Below are 21,256 nucleotides of genomic sequence, written 5' to 3' on the forward strand. Positions count from 1 at the left end.
CGTGACATGAGTTAAGCAATTTGTAGTTTAGACTTTCTAATTGTGATCTGAGGTGTCAATTTGACATTGCATTTAGACAGTCCATTTACCATGTTTGAATTTACCATAATTTAATTCCACTGGACTGCTTTGTGCATTTGTCCAGCAAATAGCAGCCTGTTCAATTGGATATCTAACCACATTGCGTTAGGATAGTTTAAGAGTGAGACAGTGAATGCAGAAAACCTACAACACCATTTCCCTTGTTTCCTCGGATGCTGAAATTTGAGGTTCCGTTTTCCATTCCATTTTAAGTCAATCTGAGAGGAATAGAGTGTAAAAAAAAAAAATCCAGCCGAGTGACTTAATTTTGTGCAAAATTGTATGATATGCGGAAGACTGGAATTCTGTAAGCAACTGCCCAATTACCAATGAAGATTGCATCTTTACAGGATCTGCCAAGAGAGGTTGGACTAACAATGAAGTCTGACCACCATTGTACGGATTGTGCCATATTGTATTTGCCTATTGCTGCTGCGAAGTGTTCCATAGAACCATGGAATTCTTATATCACAGAAGGCTGCCATTTGGCCTGTTAAGTCCACAGCAGATCTTGTCAAGAACTTAGCGACAACTGCAGAACTGCCCTTTCAATGTCAGAAGTTTACAGCATGGAAACCGGCCCTTCGGCCCAACTTGTCCATGCCGCCCTTTTTTTAAACCCCTAAGCTAATCCCAATTGCCCGCATTTGGCCCATATCCCTCTATACCCATCTTACCCACGTAATTGGCTAAATGCTTTTTAAAAGACAAAATTGTACCTGTCTCTACTACTACCTCTGGCAGCTTGTTCTAGACACCGCCCTCTATGGAAAAAATTGTGCCTCTGGACACTTTTGTATCTCTCCCCTTCAACCTATGCCCACTAGTTTTAGACTCCCCTACCTTTGGGAAAAGATATTGACTATCTTTCTGATCTGTGCCCCTCATTTTATAGACCTCTATAAGATCACCCCTAAACCTTCTATGCTCCAGAGAAAAAAGTCCCTCTGGATCCAGCTTCTCATAACTCAAACCATCAAGTCCTAGTAAATCTTTTCTGCACTCTTTCTAGTTTAATAATACCCTTTCTATAATAGGGTGACCAGAACTGTACATAATATTCCAAGTGTGGCCTTACCAATGTCTTGTACAACTTCAACAAGACATCCCAACTCCTGCAACTTTCTTTAACCTTCTGATGCTTATCCAGTTGCCTTTTTGAAAGCCTCAATTGAATGGGAGAAGCAAACACTCGTGTCCCTGAAGCTAAGCTTCACAAGCAGTCAGGCAAAACTCCTGTAAAATCAGTTTTGATGGAGGAGATGCTGGCTGAAAAGTTTTCCTTCACCAGATCCTGTTAATTCAAATGGCCAGTGTTCCAGGAAGGACAAGCAAAAAGCTTCAAAGCTTTCCTTGTCAATGTTGCCACACTTAAATGACTGGGAGGAGCTTATAGAGTCATAGAGGTTTACAGCATGGAAACAGGCCCCTCGGCCCATATTGTCCGTATGCCCCTTTTGTCTAAATGCTTTTTAAAAGACAAAATTGTACCCACCTCTACTACTACTGGCAGCTTGTTCCAGACATTCACCACTGTGTGTGAAAAGAATTGCCCCTCTGGACCCTTTTGTGTATCTCCCCTCTCACCTTAAACCTATGCCCTCTTGTTTTAGACTCCCCTACCTTTGGGAAAAGATGCCCCTCATTATTTGATAGACCTCAAGTCTCCCTAAGTTTCCTATGCTGCAGGGAAAAGAGTCCCAGTCTATCCAACCCTCTCCTTAACTCAAACCACCAAGTCCTGGTAGCATCCTAGTAAATCTTTTCTGCATTCTTTCTCGTTTAATAATATACTTTCTATAAAAGGGTGACCAGAATTGTACACAGTATTCCAAGTGTGGCCTTACCAATGTCTTGTACAACTTCAACAAGATGTCCCAACTCCTTAGTACCAAATGTTCAAAATGGTGATAACTTGCTTTGAGTCACAATATCTAATTACCTGATGGGATATTCTAAGACCTGTGGGCTGAGTGTTGACCTTGTCAATCTCGTGACACCTGTGGCAGACATATATGACCAAGTAAACATAATCTTTGAATTGCGAAACAACTGATTTATTATTTATATGCCTTTGGAAGACTTGAATTTCCCTTGCAAGTCGCTTCTCATACTCTTATTTCACTCATTTTCATTGCCCCATTCACTTTCTAACCTGGTTCTCACTTTTATATTATCAACTTGATCTTTGTATTAGGCTTCCCTTTTCTGCTTTATCTTGCCCAGTATCTTATCCAGCGAGTTGCCCTATCTGCTTTGAGAGAATACCTTGATACCTGAACCCAAAATCCAAACCATCATTCTGTTAAGTTTTCCTGTCATTATTTCAGTCCAGTTTACCTAGAATAAATCTTCTCAACCCACCGAAATTGGCTCTCCTGCAATTATTATTATAGATTCCTCCTGGTCTTTTTCCATAATGGTCTAAACCTTAATTGTAATGAAATATGGTCAGGATTCCCACACATGGCTGGTGACTAGCTGTATGCGCAAGAAAAAGATGAGGGGTGGAAGGGAAGGGTATGGGAAATTGGGACAAAGCAATTGAGCACAGAATGATCGAATTGGCCCTGTGACTCCTGGCATTGCATTTGTTAGGTGATCTGGTCCATCATTGATCCTTGCACCATACTTCTCCCCTCACCTAAGGGTAAAGAAAACTGAGCATTCTTCAACTTGTTAAAGAAATATGATCCTAATGAAACCTGACATGGTTTACCTACTTCAGCAATTTACAGCACTGTGATTTGTCATTGCATTTGCTCAATTACTTTAAAAAGCTGGATGGAAATCACAGCAATTGCACGTTTATTAACTGACTGCGTTCATGTTGTCAACTAGTCTGACGTTTCTCATATGGAACTTTCAAAGTAGTTTGCTGTAAATTGTAACGCTGTTCCCAATGTTTAAGGAACTTCAAGGATGTTAATGTGAATCTCAGAAGATGTGTGGAGGAACGGACATGGTGAAACGCAATAAACATTTTGTGTAGCCTGGGGATGAAAACAAAGGAGCGGGGGGAAGAGCAGAGATGTGTGAATCTACTGTCACAATGTGAGCTGGAATCAGCCATCTAATTGTACAGATAACTACACTGGCAAACAATGCATATAGATAGCCACATAAGCTTCCCTCTGCCAGAGTACTGTAATATTCACGGGCAGCTTTGTTTTGAAACTCACTGCAAGAGGCCAGCTCCTTAAAAGAGCTATCCAATTATCTCTGATCTTTTCTTGCAAATGTTTCCCCTTTGAGCAAAATTCCATTCGTGTCTAAACTTACTCTGGAACCAGCTTCTGCTATTCTTTCAGGCAGTAGGTTCTGGATCATAACCCCCCTCTACATTTAAAAACAAAACTCATCTCTCCCCCAAATCTTTGTCCCATGGTTAACAACCCTCCAATCACTGGGAAAGAGTTCTTTCTCCACTTGTTTTGACTTTATTCTTTTGAGCCAAAACTCAATTGCAGCAGACAAAATAATGGTCACGCCCTCAAAATGTAATGAGACTATGAAAGTATAAAAATGTAGCAAGCTGTAGTTTAAGCTGAAAGGATGCAGAAGATGTTCAAGGGCTGTGGTTCTTGTCTCAAGCTAATTGGAAGTGTGTAATTTCAGTCTTGACATCACTAATTAATTTACTGAGGGATAAAAATAAACAGTGGGAGTGGTATGACATCCTAAGAACCCAAGAACTAGGAGTTGGCCATCTGGCCCCTCGAGCCTGCTCTGCCATTCAATAAGATCATGGCTGATCTTTTCATGGGCTAAGCTCCACTTACTCACCATAACCCTTAATTCCCTTACTGTTCAAAAATATATCTATCTTTGCCTTAAAAACATTCAAGGAGGTAGCCTCAACTGCTTCACTGGGCAGAGAATTCCACAGATTCACAACCTTTTAGGTGAAGAAGTTCCTCAACTCAGTCCTAAATTTGTTCCCCTTATTTTGAGGCTATGCCCCCTAGTTCTAGTTTCACCCGCCAGTGGAAACAACCTCCCTGCTTCTATCTTATCTATTCCCTTCATAATTTTATATGTTTCTATAAGATTCCCCCCTTGTTCTTCTGAATTCCAATGAGTATAGTCCCAGTCTACCCAGTCTGTCCTCATAAGCCAACGCTCTCAACTCTGGAATCAACCTAGTGAATTTCCTCTGCACCCCCTCCAGTACCAGTACGTCCTTTCCCAAGTAAGGAGACCAAAACTGTACACAGTACTCCAGGTGTGGTCTCACCAGCACCTTATACAGCTGCAATATAATCTCCATCCCTCTAGCAACGAAGGACAAAATTCCATTCGCCGCCTTAATTACCTGCTACACCTCTGCAAACCAACTTTTTGCAATTCATGCACAAGGACACCCAGATCCCTCTGCGCAGCAATATGCTGCAATTTTTTACCATTTAAATAATACATTTTGCTGTTGTTCCTGCCAAAATGGATGACCTCACATTTAACAACATTAACTATCTTAAACTATCTATATCCCTCTACAGACCTTGTGTCCTCTGCACATTTTGTTCTACTACTGTCATCTGCAAACTTTGACACGCTACACTTGGTCCCCAACTCCAAATCATCTATGTAAATTGTAAACAATTGCATTCTCAATACCAATCCTTGAGGTACACTACGAGTCACTGATCATCAACCAGAAAAACACCCATTTAACCCCACTCTTTGCTTTTTGTTAGTTAACCAATCCTCTAGCTATGCTTATACATTACCCGTAACACCGTGCACCTTTATCTTATGCAGCAGCCTTTTGTGCAGTATCGTCATCTATTGTTGAATATGAAAATGGTATCAATGATGAGTACTAAAGGTGTGCAGCACTGTTGTGCTCATCTTGTACTTAAGATCCATAGTGTGTCCATATTGGGCCAGAGTGTGTTTTAAAGTAGCACTTCCCCTATTACTATTAGGTGCTTCTCCAATCCCAAATGTCAAAGAATCCAAGAAAACAACAGCAGCTTCGACTTTATTATGGGGTCTGGTGGGGCAGTTTAACACTAGCCCCACTGGGCTTCTGCCTGGTTTTACCAAGTGGGAGACAGACATTGGAAGTACATTCAGCATTTTAAAACATGGCAACACTGCATTATAGACTCATCGTTAGTGTGGGAAAATGATCTTCATCTAACCCTATAAATATAGCCGCCTATTCCTTTCTCCATGTGTTTATTTTGTTTTCTTTTATGTTTACTTATTAGTGTCACAAGTAGGCTCACATTAACACTGCAATGAAGTTATTGTGAAAATCCCCTAGTCGCCACACTCCGGCGCCTGTTCCGGTACACTAAAAGGGAGAATTTAGCACGGCCAATGCATCTAACCAGCACGTCTTTCGGACTGTGGGAGGAAACCCATGCAGAGAACGTGCAAACTCCACACAGTGACCCAAGCTGGGAATCGAACCAGGGGTCCCTGGTGCTGTGAGACAGCAGAGCTAACCACTGTGTCACCGTATAAAGGCATCTGTGCTATTTCCCTCAATTACTCCCACGTGGCGGTGAATTTCACATTCGCACCACTCTTGGGGTAAAGAAATTTCTTCTAAATTCCCTATTGATTAATTAGTTAACAGTCTTCTCAAAACTCTCTGGAGTGGGGGTGTGATAGCTGATCCGATCCAGCAGATGGAACTGGTGTCAGTTTTAAATCAGCAAGTTTGCAAATGGGTGGAATCTGAACAGAACTCCCAGTTAGTCCTGTCGACAGAAAACACTGGTTCAAAATTTGCCGGTTACAAGGAGGATGTACCCTCACCCCAACAGTCCTTTCTCATCAGACAATGAGCAATAAGATGCACAGCTTCACACAAGGCTTTTTTGTTGAGTTGCCTTAACCTGAGATTATTCATGAAAGATGCTGCAGCATGCAAAATATTTAATACACCCATCCCAGTCCAACCGTCTCAAATAATTTCATTCCTTGGTGTGTGTTCAGTCTGCAGCAATTACAATAGCTCAGTAGTTGATGATTACAGAATGTATGTATTCAATGTAACTAAAAGGATAGCTACTTTAAAAAAAAAAATTAGTGTCACAAGTAGGCTTACATTCACACTGCGATGAACTTACTGTGAATCCCGTCACCACACTCCAGCAGCATCTGTTTGGGTGAACTGAGGTCAAATTTAGCATAGCTAATGCACCTAACCAGCACATCTTTCAGACTGTGGGAGGAAACCGGAGCACCCGGAGGAAACCCATGCAGACATGGGGAGAATGTGCAGACTCCACACAGACAGTGAACCCAAGCCGGGAATTGAGCACCTCAACTACTCGTGTTGTGCGTTCCACATTCTCATCCCAATTTGGGTGAATTTACTAATCTTGGTAATCTTTTATTTATGACTGCTAGTTTTGCATTGCACTGCCCTCGATGAAGCAGTTAAATCCCACTTCTTGGGTTGAATTTGCAATTCGTTTTACTTGTTTGTTCATAGGATGTAGGGCTCGACAGGTTAGATGGCGAGATGAGGATCAGATGAAGCTAAGCAGTAATCTACTGGAGGGAGATGCAAGGAAATTCGAAATTAACATCCACGTAGAACTCAAGACTTCTCTGAAGATTTTATAAGATTCTTAGTTTTAGATCAACTGGACCCCAACGAATGGTGCGATTAGCTACAAGCCTATAACCAGATCATGCCCTTCTCAAGGGCAATTAGGGATGGGTAATAAATGCCAGCCTAACCAGTGAAACACAAGAAATGGAAGCAGGACAGGCCACCAGGCTCTTCAAGCCTGCCCCACCATTCAATGATCCATGCAGGCCTCAAATCCTTTTCTGGGCCATTCCTCCATAGCCCTCTATTCCTCGATCAATCAAATATTTATCCACCTCCACTTTAAATACCTCTAATGATCCTGCCTCCACTACCTTTTGGGACAGGGAATTCCAAAGATTCACCACCCTTAAGAAATTTCTACACACCTCAGTTTTAAATGACCAGCCCTTTATCTTGTGGCTACGTTCTCTTATTCGATACTCCACCACTAATGAAAACATCTCATCATCTACCCTGTCAAGCCCTGCATCCATGAATGAATAAGTAAAACAAATTGCAAATTCAACACAAGAAGTGGGACTTAACTGCTTCATCGAGGGCACTGTAATGCAAAACTAGCAGTCATAAATATATTACCAAGATTAATAAATTTACCCAAATTGGGATGAGAATGTGGAATCTACAACACTAGCAGTTGAGGTGAATAGCTTAGATGCATTTAAGGGAAGCTTTCATAATATTAAAGGAATAGCAGGATGAACGGATTGGGTTTAAGGGTGGCATGGCTCAAGCCAACTTAAATTACATGGCTATTTGGCCCAACTGTTCTGTGGTGAATACATGAAACATTAAAACATAACTTTTAGGAACATAAAACATAAATCACAGTAATGCTAGTGTTGGCAAATGTGTGAGCAAATTCAAATGGAAGCTCAAACTGAGAGAGAAGCAACTGAGGGATTTAAGTGGGAGAGTTGATACGGGATATTAAATTTTATGAACAATTGGATGCAATGCATTGTGTCTTCAGCAGCAAAAAACAGCACTAGCCATTCATTACGATTAAAGGTCCCCTCCCATATTTCACTCCCCACACCCCCCTCCGATCCCTGTGCAAATCTGAAAAAAAAAATGGTATGGCACAGTGGGTTAGCATTGCTGCCTCACAGCGCCAGGGACCCGGGTTCAATTCCCAGCTTGGCTCACTGTCTGTGCAGAGTCTGCACGTTCTCCCCCTTCTCTGTGGGTTTCTTCCCACAGCCCAAAAGACGTGCTGGTCAGGTGCATTGGCCATGCTAAATTCTCCCGCTCAGTACCCGAACAGGCACCGGATTGTGGCAACTAGGGGATTTTCACAGTAGCTCCATTGCAGTGTTAATGTAAGCCTACTTGTGACACTAGTCAATAAACTAAACTAGATAGATTCTGCATCCAGGCTGTCAAATGGTTCTGTGCAAATACTGTGTGGATCAATCTTGTTTGGGGTGGGAAAGAAACAGTTTAAAGCGATTTCCAAGCGAAATTCAGATTTACTGTAATCCATTTTATTTCAATTTCTGACTGGATAACTTTTATTGAATAACTATGTCCTTTCAAAAAGCAAGTTCCTTCACTTCGCAAAACTCAAATTTATTTTAATTTTTTTTACATTCCTTACATTTTCTTTTAAAGTGTCAGTATTGTATTACAGCACAACCTATCACAAGATAGAAATAGGCAACACGTGTTCCTCTGCTCCATTATGTACATTTAGACCTATATACCCTCATATAAAAATATACACAGTATCTGCCAAATATATCGGCCATTAAATAGAGATGCTCTCAAACGAGAGTAAAGGTTTGCAAAAAAGGAAAAATCTGTGATAGCATATTGTGAGCAAACATCACAAATCCCATGAATAATCTGTGGCTTAATAGACAGCAGTGAAAGACTAGAATCCATGGAGTATTAATTCTATGCTTTGCAGCAGTTATTCAGTGCCTTTTTCCCATCTGCTGCCATTAGCTTCGTCACTGGTTCAACACTGTCCCTGATCTTTGCATTCTTCTTGGCTTCTCTGCATGGAGAAAGGAATAAATGCAAATTATGTCCTTGTGTACTCTGCGCCGATTATATCCAGTCAGCCACACAGTGCGTTACATTTCAATTATCAACATTAATGGATGCTACAGAACAGCTTACTGCTGGCCGGAGTTTTACACTTCAGCTATTTTAGTTTGGCAACAAGGCCTGGATTCAAACTCAAGGGGCAGGATTTTCCAGCCACGCTCAGCCCAAGGCGAGCACGATGGCACAGTGGTTAGCACTGCTGCCTCACAACGCCAGGGACTCGGGTTCGATTCCCGCTTGGGTCACTGTCTGTGTGGAGTTTGCACATTCTCCCCGTGTCTGCGTGGGTTTCCTCTGGGTGCTCCGGTTTCCTCCCACAGTCCAAAGATGTGCGGGTTATGTTGATTAGCCATGCTAAATTGCCCCTTAATATCAACTAGCTAGGGTAAATGCATGGGGCTATGGGGATAAGGCCTGGGTGGGATTGTGGTCGGTACAGACTTGATGGGCTGAATGGCCTCCTTCTGCACTGTGGGATTCTATGATTCTATTCCAAGGCCAAAAATTCCCACCCGAGGTCAACGACTTTGCATGGTCCGCCCAATTTGTCTCGCCAACTACGATTCCTGTGGCAGGCAGGATGGGAAAGTTCCGCCCAAGGTGTCGCAGCTTGGAACGGGCTGTGCTGTTGACCAACAGTTTTTGCAGCTTGTCTGGTGATTTTCCCTCCTCTTCCCGAGGGGCAGCATTCAACCTCAATGCAACGGAAGTCACCTGCATCTCACGACGAAGCCCCATTAAAAAAAAAACCTCAGGAAATTAGGGATGAACCGCTGATGCCAAGTGTCATTCAAATTGTAGCAAATCCCTCCACATCTCAATTCTTGCAATTAGCAGGTGAGTTAAGTCAAGAAAAAAAATCAAGTTTCTCATTCCTGATTGCAGACAGGATAAGAATCACTGATCATCATTGCCCACTGGATTAGTGGAGCATAGTACCAATAGACCAAAAAGACTTGTGTCGGTGAATCCGAGGCCCAGAGGTACCCTATTCAACACACATACTTCCATTTTGTAACCGTTATCAGGGTGCAATTTGACAATTCCATTATCTTTGGCACTTTCTTCCAGGAAGAATGATTGTGAATATATATCTCAAAGCAGAAAGACCTTCCCAACACGGAGATCAACATAACAGAGCACTATCCAAAGGAGCACCGAGTACTCCCAGACCTACAATCCTCCTAACCAACATCAGATTATCTGCTCATTTATTCTTTTTATGGAACTTGTCATACAGTATGCCTGACATTGAATAAACCTCCAAAGTTATGTAGATGGGTTGTAAAGTACTTTCGAGTCTAGAGACAGCGAAAAGGTGCCATCTGAAAATGCAAGTTCTTCCTTTTTCCTTAAACTGTATGCATTCCATTACCCACATAATTTAAAGGAGTTAGAATAGACTATTTCTGCTCAGTTTAATGCCCCAGATCTCTATGGCTAGCAGTGACCTTACCTGGCCAAATGCAGAACTGCCTCCACCACATTGGTCCCATCTTTTGCACTTGTTTCACAAAACAATGCGCTGTAAGTCTGGAGAAAGATGAATCATAGCACAGTTATAGCACAGGGAGAGGCCAATCAGTTCATCAAGTCCACTTCAGGTCTCTACAAAAGCAATTCAGCTAGTCCCACTCATCTGCCCTTTCCCCTCAACCCTATATCTCCTCTCTTCAGGTGCTACCAGCTCGCTATTGAAACCCACAAGTGAATCCACCTCCCCAACCCTCAGGAAGTAGATTCCAGACCCTAACCACACGCTGGAAAATAAATAGTTTCTTCACACCATCTTGAACCGTCATTCTCTGGTTCTCGGCCCTTCTGCCAATGGAACATTTCCTTTCTACACTATTTAGATCTCTCATTATTTTTGAATACCTCTATCGAACTTTCTTCCAGCTTACCCTAAGGATTACAGCGCAGTGGTTAACACTTCTGCCTCTCGGCACCAGGGACTCAGGTTCAAATCTGGCCTTGAGTGACTGTGTGCGGAGTTTGCATGTTCCCCCACATTTCCCGCCCCCCACACCAATGCGTGCGTGGGTTTCTTCCAGATACTCCGATTTCCTCCCCAGTCTAAAAATGTGCGGGTTAGGTGGATTGACCATGCTAAGTTGTCCCAAGATGTGTGGTTAGATGGATTAGCTATGGTAAAATGTGTGGGGTTACAGGGATAGGTTTGGGGAAAGGCCTGGGTAAGATGCTCTGTCAGAGACATGCTGCAGACTCAATGGTTTGAATGGCCTCTTTCTGCACTGTGGGGATTCTATGAAGGAGAACAGACTTCCAGCTTCTCCAAACTATCCTTGTAACTGAAGCTCCTTATCCCTGGGACCATTTTCCAATATCTTTTATGCCCCCTCCCTCATGCCTGGTTGTGGAGTTCAAACTTTCCAACAGTTTTATATAGCTTCCCTAGTCCCTTGTGATGCTCGGAATGGGACACTGAGGTATAGTTTAACTGTGTTGATCTATGCATGGGTTAGTCTACAATTTACATCATGATAACCACCCTGGTGGATTAACTAATAGGCTAACATCTTACAGACCAACCATAGTCATGGTTAATGTGAACTGCTTAAAAAAAAAGTTATTTACCTGTGTTAGAGAGAAAAGAAGAATACAATGTATTACAATTATTTCTTAGGGCAAAATAGCAAGTATGGGTAATTAAGCAGTTTCTAGAAAGGTTAAATGTCTCACCACAAGGGACTAGGGAAGCTATATAAAACTGTTGGAAAGTTTAAGTTCCACAATCAGGGGAAAAGAACATGTTGATATAAACAAAGACTGTTTACATGGGTGAACAGCTAGCTAGTATGCCTACCGACCTCAGTACCACCTCCAGCTGGCAGTGCAAGGCTAAAAGATTAAGACAAAATTCTTGGAGCAACAGATTCTGGTGTCTATAAATTGTTTAACGTGAATCTAAAGTAGGTAATGCTAGAATTCAAAGCAATATACTGCTTGCGTGATTTTTTTTTACGATAAACATATGCAACCTTCATGTAAACATCAGAGTCTGCTTCAGAGATCTTTGAAGCAGTGTTCATCCTGCATAAAGTGATCATAAGCTAATCCGGAGTCTCCTGTGATTAACTCGTAAGAAATCAGCGATAACAGCTGAAAATGGCACTCTATTAATGGCACCTTCCTTACATAGAGCATTTATACGAAGCTATTTTTTAAAAACTTTGACAGCATATGTAGCGTGATGAATCTTACCATAGCTAGTTTCTCGCCGTGGGCAGTCAGCACAGTGCCGCGCTGTGCATATGGCGTTTCGTTTCTTAAATCTATTTTATTCCCAATTAAGATAATTGGTACTGGGATGTCTGTAGAATTCTGGAAAGGATATTGTTGATTGTTAACATTTTACTAAACAAAACGGGTTTATCTTGTTTTTAAAAGAACCATTTCTGATTAAACCGGAATATTGTTGACATTTTGGGAGAGTTGTTTTTAAAAAGAAATTCGGTTGTCCTTAATGTTTCAGGACAATGGGGCGCTATTTACCCAGAGTCCATAGCAGCAGAGAAAACACCCTATCTGCAGGATGTGGGCCATGCAAACACCCAATCCCACAGATAAAGTTGTTTCTGCACTGCTACGGAAGGTGGGAAAGAGTTCTCCAATCCACAGAAGGAATGTCTTTCACAGAAGCTTCCCCTCATGCTGACCTGCTTGGCCTGTGTCTTCAGCTGTAAAGTCCAAGTTATACATTGAAATCACAGACATTATGAATTATGAATAGCCTTCAGAGTGGCCTCTTGGTATCTTTTACCATACACGTCATTTGGGTGTCTCAGTAAGTATCCATTTATACAGATTTCACTGTAGATACTGGGGACGATTCCCTCTGATATTATGATATTGATATTGTTCATAAAGAACAGATTTAGAATAGTTTTCTTGCACCCAGGGCAATGGCCTAGTGGTATCATCACTAGACTATTAATTCAGAAACTCAGCTTAAGTTCTGGGGACCTGGGTTCGAATCCCACCACGGCAGATGGTGGATAAAAGCAAATTACTGTGGATGCTTGGATCTGAAACCAAAAGAGAAAATGCTGGAAAATCTCAGCAGGTCTGGCAGCATCTGTAAGGAGAGAAAAAAGCTGACGTTGAGTCTGGATGACCCTTTGTCAACAGATTGTGGAAAAATGTCCACATCAAATTCCACTGAGGGTGGAATTTGAATTCAGTAAAAAATATCTGGAATCAAGAGTCTACTGATGACCATGAAACCTTGTCAATTCTCAGAAAAACCCATCTGGTTCACTAATGTCCTTTAGGGAGGGAGATTGCCGTCCTTACCTGGTCTGGCCTACATGTGATTCCAGAGCAACAGCAGTGAAACTGCCCTTGGGCAACTAGGAGTGGGCAGTAAATGCTGGCCCATGTCCCACGAATGAATTAAAAAGAAAAAGGGCAGAGGATGTTGTCTTCTAGTGCTGACAATTACATTTTGAAAGGAAACAATACAAGCTCAGCATACTGGAGTGCAGTGCTCCACACACATCAACAGACAGGGCAAGAAATAGATGGGAAATCTCATTATATCTGCATCCTCAGGGCGTTCTAAAGCATTTCACATCTAATGGGTTACTTTTGCTATGTAGCCAAACTTGGCAACCAATTTGTGGAATGCAGAAAATCAGATAAATGTAGCTTTTTAGCCTTGGCGGAGCAGTAATAACTCTTCCCGGAGCAAGAACGTTATGGGTTCAAACCTCACTTGAGCATGCAATCTAATCCGGCATGCGAGTTGAGGCCCCACCTGCCCTCCAACTGGATATATAAAGGACCTGGTAGGAAGGTTATGAACCAGAGGACAGAAATTGAAAGTGATTGACAAAGAACCAAAGACCACATGAAGAAAAGTGTTTTTACACAGCGGGTGGTTAGTATTAGGAACGTGCTCCCTGACCATTCTGGCGGAAGCAGATTTGATTGTGGCCTTCAAAAGGAATTGAATAAACACCTGAAGGCAAAGAAATTCGCAGGACTATGGGGAAAGGGAGTTCCACTCCACAGCATTCCTAGTCCGAATTGTTTTTGTAACCACAATATTTATATAACTAGTCCAGTTTAGCTTCTGATCAATGGTAACGCACGCAATCCCCTCCCCCAGGATGTTGATAGTTGGGAATTCAGCAATGGTAATGCCATTGAATTTCATGGGGAGATGATCTTTGCCTGACACTTGTGTGGTGTGGGGTGGGGTGAATTTAACTTGCCATATATCAGCCCAAACCTGAATGTTATCCAGGTCTTGCTGCACATGGACCTGTACTACCTTAGTATCTGAGGAGTTGCAAATAATGCTGGATATTGTGCAACCACCAGTGAACAGCCCTACTTCTGATCTTACAATGGAGGGAAAGTAATTGAAACAACTGAAGATGGTTGGGCCTAGGACACTACCCTGAGGAGCTCCTGCAGTGACCTGGAACTTGGGTGAATGACTTCCAACAACCACAACCATCTTCCTTTGTGCCAGGTTTGGCTCCAACTTGCCCTTCTACTTTAAACTTTTGCACATATACCTCCAGATCTCTCTTTAGAATTGCACTCTATTTTCTATTGCCTCTCTTCATCCTTGCTATAAAAATCCATTATTTTGCTCCATTGAATTTGATCTGCCAAATGTCCACCTAAACCACCAGCCCGAATATGTTCCCTTGAAATCTCTCAGCTCATTATACTCAGAAAATTTTACATCTGCAAATTTTGAGATTATTCCTGGTACACTCAAGACTAGGTAATTATTACATCAAGAATAGTAGTAGTCCTAGTATCAGCCACTGCAGAACCCCTCCAGTGCAACAAACAGCCTTCACATTACTCTCCCTTTTCTACCCTTTAGAAACTTCCATATCCACACAGCCATCGTCTCTTTTTGAACCCTACGGAATTCAAATTTGCTGGAGGGCCATCAAGTGGCCTTTTATCAAATACCTATCGGAAGTATATATATACACCTGTGTGTATACTCCATATATCAACTGTGTTACCTCATCAAGATAAACAGGTGGAGTTGTATACAATTCGCCTTTAACAAGTACATGCTGGGTTTTTTTTTGTTAATTCTCCCTTATCCAAGTGCTGGTTAATTATGTCTGGACTATCATTTTTTAAAGCTTTCCTGCGGAGGTTAAACCGACTGGCCTGGAGTTGCTGGGTTTACCTTTACACCCACTTTTTGAATAAGATATTTGCAAGTCTCCATCCTCCAACACCACCTGGGGCAGCACGGTGTCATAGTGGTCAGCACTGCTGCCTCACAGCGCCAGGGACCCGGGTTCAATTCCAGCCTTGGGTCATTGTATGGAGTTTGCACGTTCTCCCCGTCTCTGCGCACGTTTCCTCCGGGTACTCCAGTTTCCTCCCACAGTCCAAAGATGTGCAGGTTAGGTTGACTGGCCATTGCTAAATTGACCTTCGTGTCAGGGCATTAGCAGGGTAAATATGTGGGGTTATGGGAATAGGGCCTGGGTGGGATTGCGGTTGGTGTGATAGGTTGAATGGCCTCCTTCTGCACTGTAGGAATTCTATGATTCTAAAGCAGATTGAAAGAATATGGTCAATGCCTCTGCAATTTCCACCCTTATTTCCTTTAGCTTCCTCAATCCCATCTGATCTTGCTGGCTTATTGACTTGAGCCTTTTTAATAATCTGCTATATCAATTTTTTGCCTATCCAGCATCGACTACCTCCTCTTTCAATATGACTTTGGCAGCAGCACCTTTTTGGGAAAGACAGGTGCAAATTAGTCCCTCTGCCATGCCCTCAGCTTCCATGGTGACTGGGTCACTGCATTTATTCAAGGTCAAATTAAGAGTTAAGGATTCAAGGTTCATCTCAATAGGAAAGTGGAATTGAGATGAAAATCAGATCAACCATGATCTTGTTGAATGGCAGGGCGGACTCAGGACCAAATGGCCTCCTCCTGCTCTCAAATCCTATACTCCTATAGGAAGGTCACCTTGTAGACTCTGGGCAGGTCTAGACATTCCCTCACTGTCCTGGACAACATTTATTCCTCAATCAACATCATTTAAAAACAGGTTAGCTGGTCATTTATCTGACTGCTGTTTGGTCAGATCTTGCAATTATTTTTGTGGTGCAGTCGGTAGCATCCCTTCTTCTGAGCCAGAAACTCCGCATTCGAGTCCCACCCCAGGACTTGATGGCCAAGGAAGATGGTCAAACAGGTTGAAGGTGCAAACCCTTCCAAACACACCAATGGCTGGCAGTAAGAGCGGGAGAGACTCCTGGTCAGCCACGCTTGATGTGGAGTGGCGCCCCTCAAAATATAAAGCCCCCTGGTGAAAGACTAGCGACCTGTTCCCGGAATTACTAGCTATGGAAACAGACAAAAGTCTGCCTTAAATGTGGAAAAAGAATTGGTTAAAACAAATTGTTTGAAAAGTTACAAAGCAAATTCATTCATTAACTGTGACATCCCAAAGATCTGACAGGCACGATATAAATGCAAGTCCTTTCCCCTCTTTTGGATGTCCAATAATTGTTTTTTTTAAAACAGTACTGGATCATCAGTAAAATAGCAGCTGCTGCAAGTGAAGCAGAACAGAATGGAAATGGATTTGACATTTGTTGGACGGTTTTAGGAGATGCTTTGCAACTGAAACTAAAAATCAACCATGATTGAATGGTGGCGTGGACTCGATGGGCCGAATGGCCTTACTTCCGCTCCTATGTCTTATGGTCTTATGGTCTTAACTCCAAATGAAATCAGTTTGATTATTCTCTGCTTGTAATGCATTGTTTGGACAATTCTACTCTACGTATTATGTTTAAATTCTGTGTTTTTATGCCTTTATCATATACATTACCCTACTCCCCTGCTAAAGGGGTGGAGTCCAGAATGATAAGTTCTGAGGAAACTACACATTTAACATAACATTGGGTATCTAATGTGTCTTGTCACCTGGTCCCCCAAGCCATGAGAGACATAGTGACCTTTGTGTCATGGCACAGTGCTGCCTCACAGCTCCAGGGACCCGGGTCCAATTCTGGCTTTGGGTGACTGTCTGTGTGGAGTTTGCACATTCTCCCCGTGTCTGTTTCCTCTGGCTTTCTTCCCACAGTCCAAAGATGTGCAAGTTAGGTGGATTGGCCATGCTATATTATGCTTTAGTGTCCCGAGAGTAGTAGATAGATTAGCCATGGTAAATGTGGGATTTACGGGGATAGGGCCTGGGTAAGATACTCAATGGGCCGAATGGCCTCTTCTGCACTGTAGTGATTCCATGATCTTAAGGTTTCTGCATGTTAGTATTCCATAAGGTAACCTCAAGAAATGCTGTCTGAGCATTTTTGAAAAGGCCAGGTTTTACGGTCTTCAGCATCAAGAACAGTAAAGTTCCATGCACTAGAAGGCATGTTTTGTGAAAGAAATTGAGAAACATGCAGGAGGGAAAAATCCCTGAAATAATAGAGACAAGGTCAAGAATTAGCCAACAACCACATACAGATAAATGTTATCCGAGAAGGAGCCAGATCACCAACACGGTTCAAGTGAAGGACCACATGAACTGGAAAGTGCACAATGCCAGAAGAACCCATTGAGAAGCACTGACAAGGTTGAACAAGTTTGGTTAAGCCAACAAGATGATTTGTACCTTAATTTCATCAATCCACTCTCGGACATTCAGAAAACTATTCTCTGAAGTCACATCATACAGTAATAACACACCATGAGCTTTTCGGAAATAGGACTTGGCAATACTGCGGAACCTACAAGAAAAAAGATATGCTGTTGTCATTAATGAGCATTAGAACTGTTTATTTGGAAATAAGGGAAGGCGATGGCCTAGTGGTATTATCGCTTGACTATTAATCCAGAAACTCAGCTAATGTTCTGGGGACCCGGGTTCAAATCCCACCATGGCAGGTGGTGGAATTTGAATTCAATTAAAAATATCTGGAATTATGAATCTACTGATGACCATGAAACTATTGTCGATTGTTGGGAAAACCCAGCTGGTTCACTAATGTCCTTTAGGGAAGGAAATCTGTTGTTCTTGCCTGGTCTGGCCTACATGTGATTCCAGAGCCACAGCAATGTGGTTGACTCAACTGCCCTGCAAGGGAAACTAGGGATGGGCAATAAATGCTGGACAGCCAGCGACGCCCATGTCCCACAAATGAATTTTTAAAAAATGGATGAGAAAAGAATTGCACAGTTTGAACACAAATTCTAAACATTAATCCATATTATCCATGTCTGGCAATAGATATTGTTACAAAAATGAAGTTAAGATTGTGTATTTTTGGGACTGTCTCTTTAATTCAAGGTAAAATGATGGAATAAAGGTATCATGTGTCTTGCACTGGATTCTGCCCGACAACAAGGCTTTGGTTCTTATAGGTTAGAAGGTGGCTCAGGTTGATTTACTGGGAAGATGATGCAAGATTTGCCTCAGAAACAACTTTTGAACAGAAAGCAAATTCCTTTACGAATGCAGATTAAAGGTGCACCTTAACAGAACAGGAGGCCGTTCGGCCCATCGAGTCTGCACCAACTCTCCGCCACAGCATTTTACCCAGACTCACCCCCTGCCCTATCCCCGTAATCCCACATATTTACCCCGCTAATCCCCCTAACCTGCACGTTCGACTGTGTGAAAACCGGAGCACCCGGAGGAAACCCACGCAGACACGGGAAGAACGTGCAGACTCCGCACAGACAGTGACCCCAGGTCGGAGTTGAACCCGGGTCCCTGGCGCTGTGAAGCAGCAGTGCTAACCACTGTGCCATCTGGAAGGCAGGGGTGGAATTTTCACCTTTGCCACCTGGGCACCCAAACATTAGTGGGCTGAACCACTCACTCATTCCAGGACAGTAACTTCGTGCAGTTTTAACCCCCATTTATTGCCTCTGATGGAAGATCCCATAGTTCTGGGTTGTGTGGGAAGTATCGAGAATCACAATTATATGGGACAAGCTGGAGCCAGTATTCTCCAGTCATTTCCTGTACATGATATAGAAAATTACGTGCATCTCCAATAAAGTCTTTCATTGCATTAACCCTTTGACAGGGCACAAATACACTGCTTTCATGGAGCTAAAGTCAACACTGTCAGTGCAATTAACACTAAATCACACCATGAAGTAAAATTCTGGGCAGGGACGCATGTTTCACATTCCAACCTATTCAAAACAGAGTAAACAGCAGCTTTGCCATTTTAAACAGTCACCTTTACCTCTCCTGCCCAGCAGTGTCCCAAATCTGTAACGTGGCACTCTCTCCATCCACCAATAGTTTCTTCATTTGAAAATCAACTCCTAGAAACAAATAGATTGTATTCAACATTGGGATTTCACTAGGATTAGTACATTTGAAAAACGCAAATAACTAAAGTTAGCTGAAGATAGATGTGTGGGTTAGGTTGATTGTCTATGCTAAATTGACCCTAGTGTCAGGGGATTAGCAAGGTAAATTTGTGCGGTTATGGGGACAGGGCCTGGGTGGGATTGCGGTCGGTGCAGACTCGATGGGCTGAATGGCCTCCTTCTGCACTGTAGGGATTCTATGTAGTTATTAACATGCTCCATTAATAGAATCAAGCAAACCGGCCTCCCATCCATTGACTGTCTACATTTCCCGCTGCCTCGGGAAAGTAGCCAGCATAATCAAGGATCCCACACACCCCGGGCATTCTCCCTTCCACCTTCTTTCGTCTTGGAAAAAGGTACAAAAGTCTGAGATCACGTACCAACCGACTCAAGAACAGCTTCTTCCCTGCTGCCGTCAGACTTTTGAATGGACTTACCTTATATTAAGCTGATCTTTCTTTACACCCTAGCTATGACTAACACCATATTCTGCACCCTCTCCTTTCCTTCTCCCCGATGTACTCTATGAACGGTATGCTTTATCTGTATAGCGCACAAGAAACAATACTTTTCATTGCATCCCAATGCATGTGACAATAATAAATCAAATAATGGAATCATATGTAGAATCACACAATGCAGAAGAGGCCCTTTGGCCCATTAAGTCTGTACCGACAACAGTAATTATAATTGGGTAAATATTATTTTTGCATTTTGTGGTGGTGGCATAGTGGTATTGTGACTGGACTAATAATCCAGAGACCGGGGTAACGCTCTGTGAAAAATTATTAAAATATATATATCTGGAATGAAGAATCTACTGATGAACATGAAACCATTGTCAATTGTCGTAAAAATCTATCTGGTTCCCTAATCTCCGTTTGGGAAGGAAACCTGCCTTCCTTACCTAGTCTAGCCTACATGTGACTCCAGACCCACAGCAACTCTTGAATGCCCTCTGAAGTAGCTTGGCAAGCCAATAGGTTCAAAGGCAATTTAGGGATGGGCAATAAATGCTGGCCCAGCCAGTGACACCCAGATCCCACGAACAAATAAAATAAATGGAAAGTGTATTCATACTCGGGAACTAGACATCACTATCAAGGCCAGCATTTAGGTGGAGTTGTGGATAGTGTAGAAGGTTGTCAGAGGATACAGTTCAGCTGCAGATATGGGTGGAGAAATGGCAGATGGAGTTTAATCCAGGCAAGTGTGAGATACTTTACTTTGTGAGATCAAATGTTATGGGTAAGTATACAGTTAATGACAGGACCTTGAATAGTTTTGGTGTAGAGGGATCTTGGGATTCAAGTCCATAGCTCCCTGAAAGTGGCCACACAAGTAGAAAGGATGATAAAGGTGGCATATGGCATGCTTACCTTGATTGGTTGGAGCATTGAGTACAAGAGTCAGGATGTCATGTTGCAGCTTTATAAAACTTTGGTTAGGCCACACTCAAGAGTATTGCGTTCAATTCTGGTCGCCACATGAAAGGAAGGATGTGGAGGCTTTGGAGAGGGTGCTGAAGAGGTTGAGAGCTATAAGGAGAGGCTGGACAAACTAGGGTTGTTTTCTCTGGAGCAGCAAAGGCTGTGGGGAGACCTGATAGAAGTCTATAAAACTATAAGGGGCATAGATAAGGTTGACAGCCAGAATCTTTTTCCCAGAGTTGAAATGTCTAATACTCGGGGGCATGCACTTAAAGTGAGAGGAGGAAAGTTCAAAGGAGATGCGAGGGGCAAATGTTTTACACAGCATGTCTGGAACGTGCTTCCAGGGGTGGTGATGCAGGCAGATACAAGAGCGGCATTTAAGAGGCTTTTAGCTAAGCCATGAATGTGCAAGGAATAGAGGGATATGGACCAAGGGAAGGCAGAAGGAATTAGTTTAATATGGCGTCATGTTCGACACAATATCATGGGCCGAAAGGCCTGTTCCTGTGCTGTATTGTTCTATGTTCTAGCCCATTCCAGGTAACCACGAGGTGGTGGTGAACTTACTTCTAGAGCCCCTTTTAATATATCAGAGTGGCTTTGCTAAGGGCGACGTTTTAAGAGTTGGTGTAGGACTGGAGTCTCACGTGGGTCAGCGACGGAAGAAAGGTTTCCTCTGTCAAAACAGTTATGTTTTTCGTGACAACAACAATAGATTCATGGTTAATGTTACTGATGGCAGCT

The 21,256-nt window shown here is 42.6% G+C and overlaps 1 protein-coding gene across 2 annotated transcripts in view; it reads right to left on the reverse strand.

Annotated features, from left to right (window-relative positions):
* Positions 1–8,126: 8,126 nt before the first annotated feature.
* rasef2 (RAS and EF-hand domain containing 2) overlaps positions 8,127–21,256 on the reverse strand; it is a 101,462-nt gene continuing 88,332 nt past the window's right edge. For both annotated transcript variants that reach the window (XM_078241517.1, XM_078241518.1), the window contains exons 14-18: positions 18,947–19,028; positions 17,362–17,476; positions 11,939–12,058; positions 10,170–10,246; positions 8,127–8,660 (exon numbers count right to left, since the gene is read on the reverse strand). In XM_078241517.1, coding sequence (XP_078097643.1) covers positions 8,558–8,660; positions 10,170–10,246; positions 11,939–12,058; positions 17,362–17,476; positions 18,947–19,028 — 497 coding nt within the window. In that variant the 3' untranslated portion in view covers positions 8,127–8,557. The remainder of the gene's footprint in view (positions 8,661–10,169; positions 10,247–11,938; positions 12,059–17,361; positions 17,477–18,946; positions 19,029–21,256) is intronic.

This window comes from Mustelus asterias, chromosome 24 (genome assembly GCF_964213995.1).
Source record: "Mustelus asterias chromosome 24, sMusAst1.hap1.1, whole genome shotgun sequence".
Lineage (NCBI taxonomy): Eukaryota > Metazoa > Chordata > Chondrichthyes > Carcharhiniformes > Triakidae > Mustelus > Mustelus asterias.